Source organism: Centroberyx gerrardi, chromosome 19, assembly GCF_048128805.1.
Source record: "Centroberyx gerrardi isolate f3 chromosome 19, fCenGer3.hap1.cur.20231027, whole genome shotgun sequence".
Lineage (NCBI taxonomy): Eukaryota > Metazoa > Chordata > Actinopteri > Beryciformes > Berycidae > Centroberyx > Centroberyx gerrardi.
Window position 1 is genome coordinate 24,966,888 of NC_136015.1, and position 16,976 is coordinate 24,983,863.

Consider the following 16,976-nt stretch of genomic DNA (forward strand, 5'->3'; position numbering starts at 1 on the left):
TGACTTGAGATCTTGTGTTTGTGTAAATGACTTAGATTGAAAGTGATGAGATTTGTTCCAGCAGACGACTGAATTTAAATTCTGTTTTCTGAATTTGTATGGAATGATTGAATTTATTGAAGTTGAAACTGATTATAGAAATCAAACTCATGATGCTCTTACCAAGTTTTTATCCTATTAAAACCATATTGCATTGAAAAGATGAAAAGATTAAGATATTAAATTGATACTGGACTCTTGATTTGTTCTGACTTGACTTGCTGTTCTACATTTAGACTTGAGACTTGACATTAATGACATGGACTTGACTTGGACTTGACTTGGTAATCTACATTTAGACTTGAGACTTGATTTGAGACTTGTGCCTCAAGACTTGAGAGCGACTTGGGACTCCTACTGTGCTGAAAGTGGTTGCCACAGACCTTGGTCGTGTGGCGGTAAAGATTAGTTTCTATTATTTTTTGTTGTATTCTGTCAAACTGCAGCCAAACAGCAACATTAAGATTTTAGCATCTTAACTTGATGACCAGTAAAACATCAGAAGTCAGTGAACAACACTTTCAGTTCAGGCATGGTCCACCACCTGAGCAGTGAACACATCACATTTCCTGTGTTGGAAACATTAAACAGTAAATCTGCTCTGTTTGTGTGTGTGTGTGTGTGTGTGTGTGGTGTGTGTGTTGCTGCTGCTACTTCCTTGATGCCACTTGCTGAAACCTAGCTGACAGACAGAAACAGACACACTGAAGCAAGAAACACTGACAGCAGCATCAGTAAAGGATAATATAGTTAGTGTAGTTTTCAGTTCTCTCATCCCTCAAGATGTCTACAGATATTTATGCCAGGCCAAAATTCACTACGAAGGTGAGATATAACAGAGGAGACCAAGAGGAGAGAGGAGAGAGGGAGGAGAGGATGGTGGAGATCTACGAGAGCGCAGACACTTTGAGAGACCAGCAGCCTGATCTGACACAGGAAGGAGGTACATCTGAAATAATTACAACTGAATATTGTAAAATGAAGGCTTGTGAATGTGTTACAATTAAATAATGAGCAAAGGATGCTTGATCAATTTCACATTTGTACAATTTGATATTATCATTCTGCAAAAGCCAAAGTGAAAGGGTTCAGATAACTTTGCACCAAACTTCTAAACCATATCCTACCCACTTCTACACCAGTCTTTTAAAACTTTGGGCGTTTCCTTAGTGTTACTTCTCACATAGTAAAGGTGCGATCTCAACTAGTTTGTTTTCTTTTGTTCGAACCGTAATGGAAAAGTTAACATTGTTGCATTTTTGAATTTGCTTCGTTTATGTTCACACTGCCCAATTACAAGAGAACCAGAGCTTGTAAAGAAAAGTCACATGGACTCACAAGTTGCTTCTTTATTAGACAGAGTTTTGGTAATCTTTCAGTTTGCCAGGTTAGAGACTTTTGCAGTGGTGGGGTTAAAACAAATCTGATTCCAGTCCGTACAACTTTAGCAAAGCATGAAGGACTTCTCTGTGCTCTCTAAGTTTGCCCTTGTTTCATCAATCCATAAAGAATCGGATCGATAAGAAGAATCGAACATGGCACCAGAATCAGTAAAAATCCATACCCAGCCGTAGGAATAAACGCTCCAGAGTTCAAATAAATTCAGAACATGCTTGGTGTGAATGTGAATGTGATCTATGTGTACTTTGCCTCTGCAGGATCACACACTCAAACGTATCTTCCGGCCGTCCAGAGAAGCAGAAACCCTTTCAGAGCTGCTGCAGTGAGTCTGGGCCTGCTGGGCCTTCTGCTGGTGACTGGGATCATCGTCCTGTCCATCTACTGTGAGGGTCTCATTTTTATTAAATAACGTCATATCTCAAGTCACTCTAAGCTATGAACAATAGGTGTCTTTAATGTCTTCTTTATCGGCCTTTTATTATATATTTGGTTATAGTCTTGGCCATAGTATCTTATTTTTAAGTTATGCCATGTATCGCTTCAACCAATCACTTACTGTCTCATGTCACTTCAACCCTCAATCAGGGTCTTACCTTGTCTTGTTCACCAGCCTTTTTTTTCTGATGTACATTAATTACATATAAGCTGATAAGATGGGTGTATTTTTATATAACAATCTTGCCATGTGCAGGTTTAACTGCTGATCGTAAGTGTAGCCATTTTAATGTTATTTAATAGAAGTAGCAATCACTTAGTCCCTGTGCCACTGGGCATCTTTTTTAGCTAGTAGCTCTAAGCAGGTGATTGTAGGAAATGCCTCAGAGAAAGAACCTCTTGAGCCGCTGCTCCTCCATGTTGAGAGCAGTCAGCAGAGTTCAGTCAGCAGTATGGCTCTGATATTCATGAATTTTTTAAAACAGTTGGAGTATATATATGGCTTCCGGAAGGTCGGGCAAACCCTTATTTTGCCAAACCCAACATCGGCAAATGTGTGTCCTCCTCCACCCCTCCCCTCCCCGGGAGCTACGGTGGCCTGAAACTGACAGAAAGTATGAACTGGTGTTTTCACAACAGACTCCACTTAGCCAAGCTACGTTACAGTTCAGAAATTAACTGTGAAGTGGCAAACATATCCCACTAGAAACTGTTATAAATGTTTAGAACATCCCAGAGTTACAGAAATATTACATATGAAATCAAGTAAAAGATGGAATCAATAGCTAGCGATGCTATGCCATCGGCTAACTCTTGAGTCTGGTCTAGCAGCTCAAGCTGTAACCAAAGCTAACTTTACCCAATACCCTTTAGCCACTTACTAACAACAGGTTGTGAGCATATTGGTTGACAGATACTTATGCAAAGTGAAGCTGCGGCGAGCTAATGTTTGCTTTGTTGCATCAACAAGAAACGTTCGCTAGCTAGCCTTTGAAATGCTGCAGCAGTGTTCACTCAGGTTTTGGAGCGGATTTGACTTTAGCCTTTCTGGCTTTAGAAAGAGGCTGTTTTGGCTTTGTTGCAGTTCGTGTCCTGCAAAGCCGATCGTTTGGTTGTGTACGGACCGGACTGCTTGTTAGAAAGCTTGAAATCTCAGCATCCATTGAGATAACAGTGGAGTGACTAGCATTGATCAACAACACTTGTGAACCTCGATCGCTAATATTATGGTCATTTTGTGCAATGAGCCAGTAAAATATTACTGATTGTTACCACCACCTAATTACCACTAAAAAGGACAGGCTGTTGCTGAATGGAATTTAATGGATAACACTTCTTCGGTAATGCATAAAGAAGATTGAAAACACGTGCTGCTCTGTGGCTTTGTGCTTAGTTTTGCTTTTCCTGTTGCTGTTTTTGTGTGGGCAAGATACAGAATGATGTGCTATGAGAACTTCAAAAATCACCAGGTCAGAAGGTTAAAGTGCTGTACTCTATGCATCTTTTAACACTGGAAAACACATAATAGCCTTTTTGTCCACAAGCTGCTACAGAGACCCCTTAAAGGAGAACAGCGGTGTAATTTTACTATTTTCATATCTCCATTAATGCCTAAGCAGAGTCTAAACCCACTGATGTATTTGCCAGTCAGAAGCTCCTACTGTCTGTTCTGTTGCAGGTTTGAAGTCACATGTTCCTGTTATTGCATTTAATGGGGACTATTGGGGAACTACTTTTGATATGATTGCAACTGCAATGATTGTGGCCTTATAAGATCATGCTAGGAGCTGTTTTTAAACCGGCACTAAGCGATATCAGACCTTATAACCAATCCTGAAACTAATTTGTGCTATGTGGAGATTTCATAATGATAAACCAATATCCACAGCAGTGCTGCTGTTTTCTCCTCTTTTCTAAAGCTTGTTGTCAAATTCCGATCCTGAACGAAGCTCCTCTTGCTCCATTCAGTAGCTTTTAATTTTTTTAAAACTAGCTTGTGTCGGCGCTCTCCCACTCCTATTCCTGTAAAAATTCTGAAATGGCGGAATCAATGAAGCAAGCGAGTAAACTTGTTAAAGTAGTAAACTTGTTAAAGTAGTAAACTTGTTAAAGTAGTAAACTTGTTAAACTAGTAAACTTGTTAAAGTAGTAAACTTGTTAAACTAGTAAACTTGTTAAAGTAGTAAACTTGTTAAACTAGTAAACTTGTTAAACTAGTAAACTTGTTAAACTAGTAAACTTGTTAAAGTAGTAAACTTGTTAAAGTAGTAAACTTGTTAAACTAGTAAACTTGTTAAAGTAGTAAACTTGTTAAACTAGTAAACTTGTTAAACTAGTAAACTTGTTAAAGTAGTAAACTTGCTACCTAACTCTTCACTTGTCATTGTGGGACATGTAACCTTCAGCGGGAGAAAGATCTGTCAAAGTGAGACTGGTAACCAGTGAGACATCTCAGCAGGTAGGTTTAGCTTAGCTGTTAGCATTTATCCTTCCATTTGTCCTTCGTAGGCTTCCGTAGTGCAGTGGCTTTACCTTGTGTTATTTACAAATGTGTTGAGGTTTCTGTCGCCCTCTAGTGGTCAGGTTATTTCACTTATTGCAGCTTTAATGTATTTTTGAAAACAACAGGAGCCTGTGACTTCAAAACTGCAGCAGAAAAGACAGTAGGAGCTTCTGACTGGCAAATACATCACTGGGTTTAGAGTTTTCATGGGCATTAATGGAGGTAAGAGCACAGTAAAATTACACCGGTGTTCTCCTTTAACCTCCTCAGTTGAAAACTGATTTGTCCAAAACACATGACTCTTGTTCCCCACACCTTCTTCCTTCCCCACACAGGCGCCTCCTCATTGTGACAGATATTTACCAATTTAAGAAGAATGGTTTGATGTTGTTGACATGTTTTGTTTTGTTTTTCATGGTTGTCATCAGATATTTCAGTCATTGTGGAGAGAGACAATTTGGTGCTGCAAAGAGACCAACTCAACATCAGTCATAACCAGTTACTGACCAGTTACCACAATCTGACTGACCAGAAAATACAGTTACAGACTGAAGTAAACCAGCTGGAGAGGAAAATTGCAGGTGAGATATGATTTAAAATACACAGTATATACTAATGTCCAATCAATCTGACATAGAATGAATTTTAATTTGTCACTAAATCAGTTCTTTGACAATAAGGGAGGTCGTGTTCTGAGGGATGGACAAAATTTGGCTGCAGTTGTTACTATAAATCTACTGAGAAGAAAACTTGGGCGAACAGCAGAGTGAAATGTCAGGAGGAAGGAGCAGATCTGGTGGTCATAAACAGCAAAGAGGAACAGGTGTGTATGTGTGTGTGTGAGCTTGTGATGGTTTGCGTTGTGTGATGTGTTTGTACATGTACTGTACATATACAGTATGTGTGCCTGTGTGTTTACATGTGTATTTGTATGTGTGTGTTTATATGTATTTGGCTATCGTTAACCAAACTGTTTTCCTCAGATGGTCAGAGGAATGGAAAATTTCAGCTACTCTTGGAGAAAAATGTATTGTCCAGGCTGCTGCAGACAAAACATGTTAATTTTAAATATTAAAGCTATGGCAATTGTTTTCCAAAAGTAGCTCAATTTCTTCAATCCTTTGGTTCTTTTGATTCATGCATCTTGGAGGAGTTGCAAGGTTTTTTGCCCACAGAAATGGTCAAAACATTAATTTTCTAACAGAAACACCGATATAAGAACAGAGTAATGATTGTGGTCTCTTGCCTAATTATCAGGAATTTGTCATTAAGCTGAATAAGAATGAAGATTCCTGGATTGGTCTGTGTACAGTGCAAAAGGAGAAATGGAAGTGGAAATGGGTGGACGGATCACTGCTGACACTAAGGTGAGACATTTTACAAGTTTTTTTTTATCACAATTCTATCAAAGGCACTGTTTGTAACTTATAGAATGGATGTGTTACAAAGTAGGGCTACAACAAATTTTCAGCATTTTTTATCAAATCATTTCTGTTATCTCTTAATATTTTTATTTGGCACCAACTGCCACCATGGGCAACATGGAGAATACGCAGAATCCCCTCTATGAATGAATTAAGAAATCAATGGCCTCCCTTGGCTGCAGCTGAACAGTAGCCTAACTAATAAAGGTATATAAGATAACCGTAGACAGGGGTTCTTAAACCTGCAATAAGCGATTTCAGACCCTATAACCAAACCTGAAACTACCGTGTGCTATGTGGAGATTTCCGTGAGACGTTATGATGTAAACAATGCTGTTGTCACCTCTTTTCTAAATCTTGTTGTGAAAAGTTGGACTGAATCAAAGCTCCTCCCGACGCATTCAGCAGCTTTTCCTTTTTTTAAAACTAGCTTGTCTCCTCCCTCGATGTTTGAAAGTGGCGCTCTCCCCCTCCCATCCCTGAAAAATATTCTCGTAGTGGTGGAATCGATGAAGCGATCAAGTAAACTTGTTCAACTAGTAAACTTGCTACCTGCCTCTTCACTTGTCATTGTGGGACATGTGACCTTCAGCGGGAGAAAGATCTGTCAAAGTGAGACCGGTAACCGGCGACAGTTCTCCGTAGGTATGTTTAGCTCATAGGTTTAGCTTAGCTATTAGCCTTGATGCACGGTTTGTCCTTGGGGGCATCCGTAGTCCAGCAGCTTTGCTGTGGTTTGTTGACAAATGTGTTGCAGTTTCTGTCATCCTCTAGTGGTCGGAAAATTGCTTAGTGCAGCTTTAACCTGGGTTGGGACCCTGTAGGGGGTCGTGACGTCATTTTGGGGGGTCACGAGATGATTTACAGCACAGGAAAAAAACATATTTTTGCCAGACAGCTGAGCGGAGATGGCCAATAATAGTCTTTGTCCTTAAATGACTGACTGACTGACCAACTGATTGACTGACTGACTGCCCATTGTTGAAATGCACATGCATGACTTTCCCATACATAGCTTGTCTGCGGCGCACCGCCACAATATCGGCACAGTTCATACCAGTTAAGAATGCATGAAGAAATAGCTGAATATGAGCATCCAGAGACAGAGATTAGAGACATATTGAATCTTAAATATCACACGAAAATGGCAACAGGAAAAGCAGAGATATTGAGATTTGTGATTACTAAATACATTTACACTGATTAAAAATATATGTCTTTTTTTTCTTTTTTTACATTTTGAAAAGCTTTCTATGTTTGGTTTACTGGGCTATCATTTTGCTGACATATCACTTTTGTGCACTGGTCAAAAACTGATGTGTGTTCTTGATTATAGATTATTTGAATATTCGACGTGAGATTCAATAGATTATTTCAAAATGAAAATAATTAGTAGTTTCAGCTCTATTAAAAAGGAGAATATGTTGTTTGTTCTGCAGCAACTGGGCGGCAGGAGAGCCTCAAAAATACCATTACGAGAACTACGCATCATGCTGCAATTACCGAGGACAGTGGACACAAGGCTGGTATTCTCAATCAAAGTTCTGGATCTGTGAGAAATAGTTTTCCTGCTTTCTTTGTTGACAGACGGCTGTGTAGTGTTGGGAACTTTTGAATGATTGACAAATGTGACCATTTGCTATGAAATTGTATTTTATGAAACTTATCCATTTTATGTCCATTCAAGTCTTTTGTTCTGTGTTTCATGCTGAATCATGTGGTTTGGTAGATTCCTGTGAAAATATTCCACTAAACAATGTCTGACTTAATGTAATGTGTTGATGTATGTAGTGTATTTATTCTGTTGGCTTAAAATGTCTTGATTAAGGTGAACGTTTCCAGCTGCACTGAGTGACACTGTCTTAGTTTTGTTGGTTATGTTTCTGTTGTAATGCACAAGACTGGAAATTTGTCAGCTGCAAACATTTATTAATCTGTTAATCTGTCTATAACAAACAGTGAGAATTCCTACAGAAGTTTTTTGTTTTTTTTCATAACATTTACTGGAAACAGCATTGCAGTGTGCAAAATCTGTGGCTGCTATAAATTGAATTTTCCAAATCAATACCGGTAACCTCAACAAATGAAGCCAAAGAGCATCCAGTCTGTTTCTGAAACCTCCACACGCTGGAAGTTAACAACACTGACACTGCATGTCCATGCTATTCTGAATAGAGGTGCAATGGTAATGCATGATAATGCTATGTTAATGATGTTTTGTCCTTACTAAACTCTACTAGCTTGTAAAACCAGGTTGCTTCTGATCATTGAGGTACCTAACTAACCAACACAGGAATAGGTACAGAGTGGATACAATGCGCAATGTGCTTCTTGGCAATCTTTTTTTTTTCCGTGTGATGTCACCACCAGTACAACAGATGGTGACATCACCTGGCACAAAGACCAGCCAATAGGAGAAGGCCAGTTCAGTACCCTACTTTTCACCATTAGGTGTCAGGCTTCACCACAGATTTGGGTTTGGGGTTCAGTTACTCTTTAATAAGAGTGTAAAGCTCTAACAGGCAACTTCACACTTTGGCGGCCCCAAGTGGCAGTGGTAAGCAGGTGATAGTAGGAAGTGCTGGCCAAGGTTTTTGTTGTGGCTGAACGACTATTAAAAGTCTGTTTGAAGTGCAGAGCTCTTTTGCTAATATTCTAAATAAATGTTTCGGATTTTAGCAAAGTCCTCTACGCTTCAAACAGGCTTTCAATAGTTGTTTGAAGCGCAGAGACACCTGAACTCCTCCACTTGAGGCGGTTGGTCACCCCTCATCTCAATGGGACAGATGTACACTGGAACGTTTGGCAGCTGAGTGTGATGTGCGGTCTGAAGTCATGGTTCTGTCCCCGAAGAAGTGACCTGTCCCATCCAGATGAGGGGTGAGCAACTGCCTGAAGTGGAGGAGTTCAGGTGTCTCCGGGTCTTATTCACGAGTGAGGGTAAAACGAATCGTGGGTTTTCGCCTGCCCGTTAGGTACAGCGGCTGCAGTAATTCGGGGATTGGCTGAATGAAGAGCAGCTGAAGAGAAGCTGAGCCGTAAAGCAAAGCTCTTGATTTACCGGTCAGTCTTTGTTTCGACCACCGCCTTTGGTTATGAGCTCTGGGTAGAGCCTGAAAGATCGAGATCGTGGATACAAGCGGCCGAAATGAAGTTTGGCTACAGGGTGTCTGGCTTCGCTCCTCATGACAGGGTGAGAAGCTCAGTGATATGGGAGGACCTCGGTATCGAGCTGCTGCTCCTCCATGTTGAGAGCAGTTCTCAGCAGTGTGTCTCTGAGGTACTTTTAACGTATTTTTTGAAAACAATGTGAGCCTATGACTTTCGGGAGGTTGAGCAAAACTGCAGCAGAACAGACATTAGTAGCTTCTGACTGTTTAGTTTGGATAGTTTTCTTTTGCCTCTTCACTGCCACCAGAAGTACATAACAGTGGGCAGTAATGGAAAAAGTGAAAACAGATATTTACCAAAACACAAGATGCGCCTCAGCTCTGCTTTTACTTTTAAGCAGAAGGGTTTGATGTTGCTGACATGCTTTGTTTGTTTTCATGGTTTTCAGATATTTCAGTCATGGTGGAGAGAGAATTTGGTGCTGGAAAGAGACCAACTCAACATCAGTCATAACGATTTACTGACCAGTTACTACAATCTGACTCAAGAGAGAAACCAGTTACAGACTGAAGTAAACCAGATGAAGAGGAAAATTGCAGGTGAGATAGGATCTAAAATAGATAGAAAATACTAAATTCTAATCAGTGTGGCGGTTAATTTCTATTCTTTTCTGTTGTATTCTATCAAACTGCAGCCAAACAGCAACATTAAGACTTTAGCATCTTAACTTGATGACCAGTGAAACATCAGAAGTCAGTGAACAACACTTTCAGTTCCTCCACCAGGCATGGTCCACCACCTGAGCAGTTAACACATCACATTTCCTGTGCTGGAAACACTGTAAATCTGCTCTGTTTGTGTGTGTGTGTGTGTGTGTGTGTGTGTGGGTGCGCGCGCACACTTGTCTGTGCATGTATGTGTGTGTGTGTGTGTGGGCGTTCATGCATGCAGCTGTGTATAAATGCATGTGGGTGCTATCACACAGCTTGACAAGCTAATCAAGGCATTTTTTTAATTGATCCAATTGATTCTCAAAAGATTGTAGAATTTGAATTTTCTCATCCAACAGAGGAACATGGAAATTGGAGTAAAAGACAAATGTAAAAGTGTGTGTGTGTGTGTTTTGCTGCGGCTACTTCCTTGCTGCCCCTTGTTGAAACCTGGCTGACACAGACAGAAACAGACAGACACTGCAGCCTGGTCAAGAAACACAGACAGCAGCATCAATATAGGATATAGATAAAATTACATTTCTAGAATAAAACTACATACTGTAGAATCGTATATATATTTAGCAATACAGCAAATTCTACGGTGTAACGTAGTATCGTAACGGTAAATCGAAACAGTTCTGTAAGTATAATAAGTGTAGTTTTCAGTTCTCTCATCCCTCAAGATGTCTACAGATATTTATGCCAGGCCAGACTTCACTAAGAAGGTGAGATATAACAGAGGAGACCAAGAGGAGAGAGGAGAGAGGGAGGAGAGGATGGTGGAGATCTACGAGAGCGCAGACACTTTGAGAGACCAGCAGCCTGATCTGACACAGGAAGGAGGTACATCTGAAATAATTACAACTGAATATTGTAAAATGAAGGCTTGTGAATGTATGTGTGTGTGTGTGTGTGTATGTGTTACAATTAAATGAGTGATGACAGCTTGATCAATTTCACATTTGTACAATTTGATATTATCATTCTGCAAAAGCCAAAGTGAAAGGGTTCAGATATCTTTGCACCAAACTTCTAAACCATATCCTACCCACTTCTGCACCAGTCTTTTAAAACTTTGGGTGTTGACTTTCCTTAGTGTTACTTCTCACATAGTAAGGGTGAAAAGAGTTTGGAAATGCAAAAAAAGTAAACTTGGTACATGGTAACACCATGGTTCAGACCATGGTGGAAATCCATAAAGAATCGGGTTGATAAGAAGAATTGAAAATCGCACCGGACTTGCTAAAATCCTAACTCAGCTGTAGGAATAAACACTCCAGAACATGCTTGGTATGAATGTGATCTATGCTTTCCAAGCACGAGGAGCCGCTGGCTATCAGATGTCAACATCCATCTCCTTATACCCATAATCCCTTGCTTTTTGGGGTGGCTTCCCCAAGTTCTCTTGTTAGAGGACTGAGACTCTCTGTGTTTTTATTTGGTGCCACCAGAGCTCAAATGCCATCGTTCTCACCTGGAGATATGAACTGAACTAAAGGAATAAATGCTCCAAACATGCTTGGTGTGAATGTGAATGTGATCTATGTGTACTTTGCCTCTGCAGGATCACACACTCAAACGTATCTTCCGGCCGTCCAGAGAAGCAGAAACCCTTTCAGAGCTGCTGCAGTGAGTCTGGGCCTGCTGGGCCTTCTGCTGGTGACTGGGATCATCGTCCTGTCCATCTACTGTGAGGGTCTCATTTTTATTTCATAACGTCATATCTTAAGTCACTGTAATATACTGTATATACTGTATATTTGATTATAGTCTTGGCCATAGTATCTTATTTTTAAGTTATGCCATGTATGACTTCAGCCTTTTTTTCTGATGTATATTAATTAGTTCAAAGCTGTAAAAGGCAACTTCACATTTTGGCGGCACTTTGGAAAAATCACTGAATTTCTGAAAAGCCCAGAAATCATATAATGTGACTTCAGTAGGATGAGCTCAGAGCTAAATTTCTTCTTCTTAGTGCCTTGTAGGGGTAGAAATGGTGAAAAAATATTTCGGCAGCAGATTGGTGAGTCCAGCTTAGTGTGGACAGAGTTCTTGCTGCTGTATTTCGTTCAATCTGCTACCTGCTTATATTCGCCAACTGGGCGAATATAAGCTGATAAAATGGATGGATTTTTACATAACAATCTTGCCTTGTGCAGCTTTAACTACTGAATATAGGTGTGGCCATTTTAATGTTATTTCATAGAAGTAGCAATCACTTAGCCCCTGTGCCACTGGGCATCTTTTTTAGCTAGTAGCTCTAAGCAGGTGATTGTAGGAAATTGATTATATGGCTTCCGGAAGTTTGGGCAAACCTGCAGTAGAAAAGACAGTAGGAGCTTCTGACTGGCGAATACATCGCTAGCACCTCAAGCTGTGGCTAACACTATATTTATCCAATACGGTTAAAGCTGCAATAAGCAAAATTTTCTGACCACTAGAGGGCAACAGAAACCGCAACACATTTGTAAATAACACACAGCAAAGCCCCTGCACCATAGAGGCCTACTAATGACAAACATAGCAAAGCACAGTGCATAAATGCTAATAGCTAAGCCAAACGTACCTACGGAGAAGTGTTGCCGGTTACCAGTCAAACACAAGATGTGACTCAGCTCTGCTTTTACTTTAAAGTAGAAGGGTTTGATGTTGTTAACATATTTATATTTTTTTTTTTTCATGGTTGTCGTCAGATATTTCAGTGATTGTGGAGAGAGAGAAATTGGTGCTGCAAAGAGACCAACTCAACATCAGTCATAACAATTTACTGACCAGTTACCACAATCTGATTCAAGAGAAAAACCAGTTAAAGACCAGTTACCATGATCTGACTCAAGAGAGAAACCAGCTACTGACCAGTTACCACAATCTGATTCAAGAGAAAAACCAGTCACTGACTGAAGTAAACCAGCTGATTGGGAAAATTGCAGGTAAGATAGGATTTAAAATACATAGTAAATAGTAAATTCTAATCAATCTGACGTTGAATGAATTGAAATCTGTTACTAAATCAGTTCTTTGACAATAAGGGAAGTCGTGTTCTGAAGGATGGGAGAAATTTGGCTGCAGTTGTTACTATAAATCTACTGAGAAGAAAACTTGGGCGAACAGCAGATGGGACTGTCATAGCAAAGGATCAGATCTGGTGGTCATAAACAGCAGAGAGGAACAGGTGTGTATGTGTGTATGTTTGTGTTTTTGTGTGAGAGCTTGTGCTGGTTTGTATATATGTGTGTGCCTGTGTGTTTATATGTGTATTTCTATGTGTGTGTTTATATGTATTTGGCTATCGAGTCAGCTGTCAGTTGAAACAGCGAGCTCCGCTGCCTCTTGCTGCTAACAATGAGTCCAAACTGTTGGTAGAAGACGATCCACTGAGTGGAAAAGGTACAGTGCTGCTGCTTTGTGGATAGAAATACGTCGGTCGCTCTCCATATCGTTTTCACAGACTGGCTTTTTTGGAGATATTTTGACAAACAGTTTGGACTCATTGTTGCAGCAAGAGGCAGCGGAGCTCGCTGTTTCAACTGACCGCTGACTCTGGAGACAATATTGTCTGTGGGTCCAACAACTACTGGGATGAAGAGACTCATTATATATAGGAACAAAATCACCAAACTTATGCTTTAAGAACAGAGAAATAATTGTGGCCTCTTTCGCCAAATAATCAGGAATTTGTCAGTAAACTGAATCAGGATGGAGCTTCCTGGATTGGTCTGCATTATACAGCGAGACGGATGTGGGAGTGGGTGGACGGATCATTGCTGACATCAACGTGAGATATTTTACATTATTCTAAGTTTTACTCTATCACAGTGCTATCAAAGGCACTGTTTATAACTAATAGAATGGATGTGTTAAAAAGTTGGGTGGCAAAGAATGTTCCATAAATAAAAAAAAATTGAAATTTTTGTAATCAAATAATTTGTTTTTAATAATCTTAATATTTGGCACCAATTCCCGCCATGAGTTGGAGAATAACAAGAATTGCCTCCATTAATAAATGAAAAAAATCGATGGCCTCCCTTGGCTGCAGGAGGAACGGTAGCCTAACTAAAAAAGGTATATATGATAACCATAGATTCTTAACCTGGGTCGGGACCCCTAGGGGGTCGTCACATCATTTTATTTATAACCTATGGTGGCTATGGTGGCTGAAATGGGTCATTAGAATCCGCAAAGAGTGGCAATTTACAGAGAATAGCCTAGTAATACAGGTGAAAAACAAACTACCATACTATTTCCTATGAAAATGTAGCCTCAGGGGGCGTGCCTTGTACTGATGTAGCGTCAAGGGGGGCGTGTCTTGTACTGACGTAGCATTACGGGGCATGTCTTGAACTAATGTAGCATCAAGAGGCTGTGTCTTGTACTGACGTAGCCTCAGGGTGTGTGTCTCAGCCTGTGGGGGAATGTCTTGTACTGTCATATCCTCAGGGGGCGAGTCATGTACTGACGTAGCCTGTGGGGTCTTGTACTGACGTAGCCTGTGGGGGCGTGTCTTGTACTGACGTAGCCTGTGGGGTCTGGTACTGATGTAGCCTGTGGGGGCGTGTCTGGTACTGACGTAGCCTGTGGGGGCGTGTCTGGTACTGACGTAGCCTGTGGGGGCGTGTCTTGTAGGGAGTCTGCAGGCTGCAGAGAGACCAAGGCTGTATTTCAAAATGTAGGGCTCTTCACTTTAAAGTGAACATAACGAGGGCCGCGCACACCGCCGCCATATTGAAGGGCATTCCAATCCAAAGTGTGTAAAACTCGCCCCTTCAAAGGGCCCTATGTAACGGTCATTTTCGAAGTGAGCAGGCGATGGTCACTTTGCTCCCACAATTCTTTGCCACATCACAAGCCTAATCAAGAAAACGACGACAACAGTGGCGGCGACCGGCAGCGACCCGAAGCCAAAATGGCTGCTAGAAAATTGACCATATCATTACAATAATTTGTTACCTTATGGGAGTTGTGCAGTAGGTTTATAACTTACTGCGAAACCGATAAATGGCCGGTGAAAGCAGTTTGTCCCGTTCACAGTGGACAGTCTCACAACACTGATGAGCGTCTGCCTTGTTGACACATATGCGACGGCCTCGAAAAATGACGTCGAAGGGCATTCCAAACGACCCGTTACTTGGAAAGCTACTCCCTGCGGCCCTTCAGAGTTTTCACTACGAACGGAAGTGACTTCACAGGGTGTAGGGCGTAGGGATTAGCCCTCTGGAATGAAATGTGGCCCTACTTGCAGCATGATGGACTTGTCTCTCTCTTCTTTTGTGGTGTTCTCAAGAACACTTGAAGAAATAGCTGGATATGAGCATCAGTCCAGACTTAATTTAGTTCTGCTAGACTTTCCAAGCATGAGGAACCGCATCCGTCTACTTCTACCCATAATCCCTTGCGTTTTGTGCAGATCCCTTAGAAGAGGATTACTAAATAAAGAAAGATGAGATTCATAAATACATTACATTTATTAAAGATAAATAGATTTATTTTTCTTTTACATTTTGAAAGGCTTAATACTTTTGGTTTACTGGGCTACCAGTTAGTTGATACATCACTTTATAGAGCTTTTGTGCACTGGTAAAAAAACTGATGTGTATTTTGAATATTTGATGTGAGATTCAATACATTATTCCAAAATGGAAATAATCAATAGTTTCAGCTCTATTACAAAGGAGAATATGTTGTTTGTTCTGCAGGTACTGGGCGGTAAGACTGCCTCAAAGCCCCAGTTACAAGCCCTACGTATTATGCTGCAATCACCAAGGACAGTGGACACAAATGTGGAATGATTTCAAGTTCTGGATCTGTGAGAAATAGATTTCCTACTTTCTTTGCTGATAGGCGACTGTGTAGTGTTGGGATCTGCTTTTGAATGATTGACAAATGTGACCAAAATCACTTTGCTATGACTCGTTCTGTGTTTTATGCTAAATTATGTGGTCTGGTATATTGCTGGACTGTTGATAAAAGTGTATGTCTGCTTAAAATGTCTTGATTAAAGTAAAGTTCACCCAAAAATGAAAATTCAGTCATTATCTACTCACCCCTATGCCAGTAGAAAATTGGGTAAAGTTTGTTAGTCCATACAACAGTCCCGGAGATCCCCGGAAAAAGTACACTGCAGCTTTCTCCAAAACAACTGAGGTTGCTGGACACCTGTCTTCAGCGTTCAGAAAATAACGGAAAATAACCATAAAATGTCTCCATGCAGCTCGTACAGCATAATCCAAGTCTCCTGAAGCCAAACGATCCCAAACTGACATGAAAAGACCGAAAATTAACACCATTATCTAGCTGAAATCGCCACTCTAGCTGTTATTTCAAAATACGTCATGTTTGCGCACCCCAGCCTCGATAGGTAAGACTAGCTCAAATTAGCAGAAACAGGACTTCCGATTTGGCCGTTTAGCCTTCAAAATAAAAGCACAAGATTTAAAAATAGGTAGAAATACTGTTTTAAACCAATTACTTTGTATTTAATCGTCAAATTCATTAAGTGACAACCCATATTAATGTTTGATGTCCACTTTAGTCTCCGTTCGGTATGTATTCTGCACAGTGTAATACATGCAGCCTGTATAGTTAAAAATGGCACATTTTATGGCATTTTTCATTATTATTTTGACATCAAACATTAATATGGGTGCTCGCTTATTGAATTTGACTATTTGACTAAGTTTTTATCCTATTAAAACCATATTGCATTGAAAAGTCCTAGATATTTAGTTTTCTTTAAGATATTAAATTGATACTGGACTCTTGATTTGTTCTGACTTGACTTGCTGTTCTACATTTAGACTTGAGACTTGACATTAATGACTTGAACTTGACTTGGTAATCTACATTTAGACTTGGGACTCGATTTGAGACTTGTGCCTCAAGACTTGAGAGTGACTTGGGACTCCTACTGTGCTGAAAGTGGTTGCCACAGACCTTGGTCGTGTGGCGGTAAAGATTTGTTTCTATTATTTTTTGTTGTATTCTGTCAAACTGCAGCCAAACAGCAACATTAAGACTTTAGCATCTTAACTTGATGACCAGTGAAACATCAGAAGTTAGTGAACAACACTTTCAGTTCCTCCACCAGGCATGGTCCACCACCTGAGCAGTTAACACATCACATTTCCTGTGTTGGAAACCCTGTAAATCTGCTGTTTGTGTGTGTGTATGTGTGTGTGTGTGTGGGCATGCAGCTGTGTATAAATGCGTGTGGGTGCATTCACACATCTTGACATCAATGCATTTTTGAATGGATCTAATTGGTTCTGAAAAGATTTCAAAAACCCAAGAGTTGTAGAATTTGAATTTTATCATCCTACAGATAAACATGCAATCCTACAACTGAAGTTAAAA

The 16,976-nt window shown here is 40.3% G+C and overlaps 2 protein-coding genes across 2 annotated transcripts in view; one reads left to right on the forward strand and one right to left on the reverse strand.

Annotated features, from left to right (window-relative positions):
* Positions 1 to 16,976, reverse strand: part of col14a1b (collagen, type XIV, alpha 1b) — a 208,527-nt gene that overhangs the window by 25,224 nt on the left and 166,327 nt on the right.
* Positions 916 to 15,469, forward strand: LOC139919268 (uncharacterized). The gene is made up of 12 exons (XM_078290514.1): positions 916 to 982; positions 1,698 to 1,823; positions 5,059 to 5,201; positions 5,636 to 5,745; positions 7,242 to 7,328; positions 9,442 to 9,512; positions 10,320 to 10,469; positions 11,191 to 11,316; positions 12,320 to 12,556; positions 12,656 to 12,798; positions 13,298 to 13,401; positions 15,320 to 15,469. Exons 1-12 carry the CDS (start codon positions 916 to 918, stop codon positions 15,438 to 15,440), a joined length of 1,485 nt encoding a protein of 494 aa, XP_078146640.1. The 3' UTR covers positions 15,441 to 15,469.